Genomic DNA, 6,000 nt, shown 5'->3' on the forward strand with positions numbered 1-6,000 from the left:
GAAACTTGGTGGACCGGTTGGGGTGTGTGGCAAGGACGACTTGATTAGATTTTGGTGAAGATCTGAATCCGGATCTGCATACGAGGATTATTTAATTTTATAATCCGGATCTGCATACGAGGATTATTTAATTTTTAGTGATTCTTCACCAATTGAGAGATAAGACCAAAAACAATATATTACGTGATATTTCAAAAAGGTAATGGGCCCGATAAGTTCTCGTGGATCAGGCATTGCGTGGCGGAGGTATGTGCTCCACCGAGTGCCCTTCGAGTTTAAATCTGCAATTGTTTTAAAACAAAGTCCTGTAGTTGTTCTCACCAGCACTTGGTCATCAACAAACAACCTCTCAGGCAGTAAAACTTCACTTTCAATCACATTGAATCAAGAGGTATTAAAATAAACCCACATTAACAAATAAAGCAAAATTAACAACACCATAATAAATTAAACCACTTGAACAAAATCCTTATTTGCCTGAACATCTCCCCGTTTGCTCCTCTCAAATGCTTACGCTTGTCTGACACGTGGAAAAGCCATTATGTAAACTATTTTCAAATGAGAGGAATTGGTGAGTAAGTAACAAACAAATTTGTTGAAACAAAGCAGGAAACCCTTCACTCGCCATTCTATGACTGCAACTGCAAGTGTCTGATAATACAGCCCACGGAGACAGTGAAGGGTTTCAAAAAATGACGTAAGGAATGATTTTAAAAGAGAAGGCATCGGTACGAGGAGGTCGAGGAAACAAGCAACAGAGGGGTGAAGTAGTAAATTTGAAAGGTACGGAGATTGTCTGTTCGCTTGATCACAGTCTTATTATCCATGTGTAACAGGTTTGTCGGTTTTGATTTTTAAAATGTTTAATAAAACAATTAAATATTTGTTTGAATTGATGTGCACACAGCCGACTTGCCGCTGCTCCCCTGCTAAATTAAACCCTCAGATTCTGTCAATCTGTCTCTGCAATGTGATTACGACATGAGCACAATGAGAACAAGAGCGAAAGTGAGCACAATATACGCCCGAACAAGAAGGTATATACAGAATTGTGCTACTACATGGAAAACAGCATCCTGGTTGTCATGGCAACCGCTTTAGATGACGAACGTATGTCGAGACACACCGTCTCCACAGTCTGTACCTATGTACCAAATATGAAATGTGAAACTTGAAAACTTTGGGAGTTAGAGTGGGGACAGGTACGGACGGACGGACGGACGGACGGACGGACGGACGGACGGACGGACGGACGGACGGACGGACGGACGGACGGACGGACGGACGGACGGACGGACGGACGGACAGACAGACAGACAGACAGACAGACAGACAGACAGACAGACAGACAGACAGACAGACAGACAGACAGACAGACAGACAGACAGACAGACGACCGGTATCACATAATACGCCCCGATATATATATATATATATATATATATATATATATATATACATACATACATACATACATCGGGCGCATAAAAATGGGCTAACCCCCGCTTTAGCAGGGAAAATGGCCTTTAAATGCGTGTGTGTGTATGTGTATGTGTATGTGTATGTGTATGTGTATGTGTATGTGTATGTGTATGTGTATGTGTATGTGTATGTGTATGTGTGTGTGTGTGTGTGTGTGTGTGTGTGTGTGTGTGTGTGTGTGTGTGTGTGTGTGTGTGTGTGTGTGTGTGTGTGTGTGTGTGTGTGTGTATAAAAATGACCATTTCCCCAAGTCCCGCATCCTTGTGTTACATACGGTGAGGGTTTGAGAGAGGCGAGCACGCAGTTGTACTAGGTCGTCCTGTAAGAGATGTTGTTGGAAGCCAATGCGCTCTGAGTGCACCGGTTCTGCCAGAAAGTGCAGCTGTTGCTGCCGTGATCTTGCCAACGCATCCTCGAGTCGCACCTATGTGGAAACCGCAGGAAGAGTGTCACAGAAAAACTGAACTGGCTGTTGGGGGGGGGGGTGTGGAATGGCCAAGAACACTCAATATTTAGCTGCTGTCACTGGTTATTTAAACAAAAGCCCATTTTAACTGTTAGATTTTAACTCCAACTCGTGAGCATTTTGCTCACTGCAAACACACATCACGCATTACAAGTAGAAAGATCACGAATACAGTACAACTGTAATGGTACATTGTAGAGTGCATACCTCCACCAGGCTCAACAGTTCACCTTTTTTATCCCAATGATGAGCTGCTGGATCTGCATCCGGACCTTAACCAAAATCTAATCAGCTTGTTCTTCTCACCTGCCCAACTCATTCACCTAATTTTGTCATAACTCATCCACAACTTTTTGAGATATCATGCTATATATTGCTTTTGGCCCCATCTCTCATTGGTGAAGAATCACTGAGAAAATTAAAAAAAAATTCTCGTATCCAGATTCGGACCTTCACCAAAATTGAATCGATTCATCCTCGTCACCTGTCCACCAAGTTTCGTCCAATCCATCCATAACTTTTTGAGATATCATGCTACATATCGGGTTTAGTCCTTTCAATCAATGGTGACTAATCACTTCAAAAGTTCATGGATTCTGATTGGGATCTTCACCAAAACTGAATCAATGCTTCCTTGTCACACACCCAACCTATCCCTGAAGTTCTGCCCAAATCCATCCAAACTTTTTGAGATATCGTGATATATATATATATATATATATATATATATATATATATATATATATATATATATATATATATATATATATATATATATATATATATATATATATATATATATATATATATCCTTATTATCCCCATCTCTCAATGGTGAAGAATCACTATTTAAAATCCTAATATCTGATGTTGTTGATCCTGGATCTTCAACAAAATCGAATCATTTCAGCCTTCCCATGCACCCAACCTCTCCATCAGGTTTCGTATGAAGCCATCTACAACTTAAAGATATCCTGTTCACAGATAAACAAACAAACAAGCCGGGAAGCGCACATGGGTAGTCGATCAAGTCGAATTTCGTCGTTTTTCAGCCAACAAAAGCGTCCATAGCAACGCTTCTTTCTCACACATAACTAGGAAATACCATGAACCTTCCATAACAGTTTCATGTATGTCTGACTCATAGTCTCTGAGATATAACGAACTTCGTTTTTTTATTGTTTTCGACCAGGGTTCATTCAAAGTCTATCTTCTCCGACAGTTTTCATAGGATCTGGCTGGAAATGTTTGACAATATGGCTGAATGTACTGCCCACAGTCGCTCGTGGCCCTATTTTTGATTTTCGAAAAAATTAATTTTTGAGATTGTATTTGAAAATTCCAAAGGTCTGTTGCTACGCAACGGATAGGTCCATAGCAACGGTTCTCATTTGCACACAACTCGGTCATGGTATGAACCTACCAACAAAGTTTCATCGAAATCGCCATTGTATTAACGGAGCACTGGACCGAACAGACATACATACAGACATACATACAGACAGACAAGCCGGTAGGTGGATATGGGTAGTCGCCTACCCAATAGAACCTGACGTGATGGGCCTGTTCGATGGGGAATGACCTGAGGATTAAGCACAAGAAAATTCATGATTGTATCATCAAGGGTTAATGCTGCAGATTGTTTTTTCGTTAAAATACCCCCACATTTAGAGGTTTTTCGGCCGTTGCTCGGCAACGGAGGGGTCCATAGAAACGGTTCTTTCTCACACATAACTAGGACATACCATGAACCTACCATACCAGTTTCATGTATATCTGACTCATAGTCTCTGAGATATAACGAACTTCGTTTTTTTATTGTTTTCGGCCAGGGTTCATTCAAAGTCTATCTTCTCCGACAGTTTTCATAGGATCCGGCTGGAAATTTTTGACAATATGGCTGAATGTACTGCCCACAGTCGCTCATGGCCCGATTTTTGATTTTAGAAAAATTAATTTTTTATGATTTTTCAAAAATTTCAAAGTCCCGTTGCTCGGCAACGGTGGTGTCCATAGCAACGGTTCTCATTTACAGACAACTCGGTCATCGTATGAACCTACCAACCAAGTTTCATCGAAATCGCCATTGTATTAACTGAAATCGCGATTTTAATTACTGACAATAAGGGTAGAACAAATCTCAAAAAAAAAAAAATTCTTTTTTTTCGACTAGATCGACGACCCAACAGACAAACATATCGACGGAAATACTGATAATAAGGGTATACTAGATCGACTACCCAACAAAGACAGACAGACAGAGGCAGAGGTGATTCGAGTTTGTTCGCCAGAGAAAAACAACCAGTTTTGGTGACATCACAAACAATTAAGAAGGTAGAATGGTGTTTAAAAACTAGCCAAAGCAGTGCTCACCTTGTCCGCATACAGATGGTCCAGTTCTGATGAGAGGACACAAAATAGCTGTTCCTCCTCACAAAGCCGACTTAGCTTGAACTGAAGAGACAGCACACACAGGTGGAGCTAGAAACTGCTCAATTGATTACTTCTTATATCCCACCCTTTTCATTCACATGGAGCAAAACGATGAGGTTATTGTTTTTTTTAATATGAAGTCGAGGCTCATTGAAGAGCTAGAACATAGAATGGACCACAAAATAAAAGAACAAGGAAAACATAATGGAAAGGGGAGCAGCGAACTAACAGCAGGGTGGAGTGACACAACAGAAAGAACTAATGTTGGAAGAATGGACATGAGAAAGAATAAGACCAATGGTAGGGAGAGGAGGACGCATCGGGTGAACAACCTGGATGCGAGATCAAACGCAGCAAGAAAAAAAAGAAGGGAAAACCAGGGATGAAACAAAAATTGAACAAAAAAAATGAAAAATAAGGAAAGGGAAAAGGGACAAAACACAATAACCTGGGAAGGTTCAAGGGGTATGTGCATGGGAAGGTTTGATGGAGGTAGAAAAGATCAATTGAATGGATGAGGGATGACCTAACATGGTGAACAGGCATCTTGAAGCCCTGGAGAGAGGGATAGTATTGACTAGACTGAGGAAGTTGGTTCCACGGGTGAGTGGAGATGAGCGGTGGATTTTGAGAGTTTAACAAGAAGAGCGTTACTAGCAGACCATGTGTACCCTGCAGAAACTTAGGGCAGAGCCAAGAGAGCACAGACAGTGCAAAGGACTCTCACTCCACCAAAAATGAGGTGGCAGAATACAGAGAGGCCATCAACCTGTCTGCAATGCGAGAGTAACAGGCCCAGAGACTCAGCTTGATCACAGACGATTCTAATGATTTTGAGAGCCTTGGCGGCCACAGCATCAAGAAGGACAAGGTGTGAGGCAGAGACACCGGCCCAAATGCGAGAGTAGTACTCCTTCGATCTGCAAATGAAGACAATGTAAACTGATAAAAACTTCAGATTTGCAAGGGAAAATTTTTGCATGATAAGGGATGCCTCATCGGCTGTTGGCTTTGGAGAACAACTTAGATATGTGGTTTCTGAAAGAAAGATCATAGCTGATGGTGAGGTCTAAAAGTTCCAGTGACTGAACTTCTTGAAGAGGTTTGTTTAGGAAGTCGACGGGAGGGTGTGTCTGATGGTCCTTTCAACGAGACGGAGTGAGAATGAGAGTGAGATTTGTTACGGATAAAAGACATGCCCAAAATATTGGACCGGTTCGTGATTCTATCTCAGTTTGTAGAGTGGGAGGAGGCTGCTGCCTGCCTATCTGAAAGTTGAGAGATTATGTGGTCGAGGGTGGAGTCGTCAGCAAAGAGATAGTTGATGAAGAAGAGGAACAGGACTGGGCCAGAGACGCTACCATGAGGCACTGCATCCACGACAGCAAAGGAAGACGACAGGATCTCATTAAGAGCCATACTATAACTGAGAGTGGAGGAAGTCAGTAAGCTGGGAGAGGAAGTGGCCTTGGATGCCATAAGCAGAGTTTGGAGAGCAAGGTGGGGGTGCCAGACTGTCAATGCTCAAAATATGTCCAGAATGAGACTCCTAAACTGATATCTTAGATTGAGGGTGATGTTGGGACTCACATATCATTGTTGGGAGATGAGCAGCAGCA

The 6,000-nt window shown here is 41.9% G+C and overlaps 1 protein-coding gene across 1 annotated transcript in view; it reads right to left on the reverse strand.

The window, feature by feature from the left end:
* Positions 1-6,000, reverse strand: part of LOC147025953 (pleckstrin homology domain-containing family A member 7-like) — a 192,201-nt gene that overhangs the window by 92,377 nt on the left and 93,824 nt on the right. Inside the window, exons 16-17 of the mRNA XM_085880883.1 lie at positions 4,322-4,402; positions 1,757-1,906 (exon numbers count right to left, since the gene is read on the reverse strand). Of these exons, the coding sequence (XP_085737009.1) occupies positions 1,757-1,906; positions 4,322-4,402 (231 nt within the window). The remainder of the gene's footprint in view (positions 1-1,756; positions 1,907-4,321; positions 4,403-6,000) is intronic.

This window comes from Eptatretus burgeri, chromosome 5 (assembly GCF_056783735.1).
Source record: "Eptatretus burgeri isolate ZD-2024b chromosome 5, Ebu_testis_v1, whole genome shotgun sequence".
In the NCBI taxonomy this organism is placed as follows: Eukaryota; Metazoa; Chordata; class Myxini; order Myxiniformes; family Myxinidae; genus Eptatretus; species Eptatretus burgeri.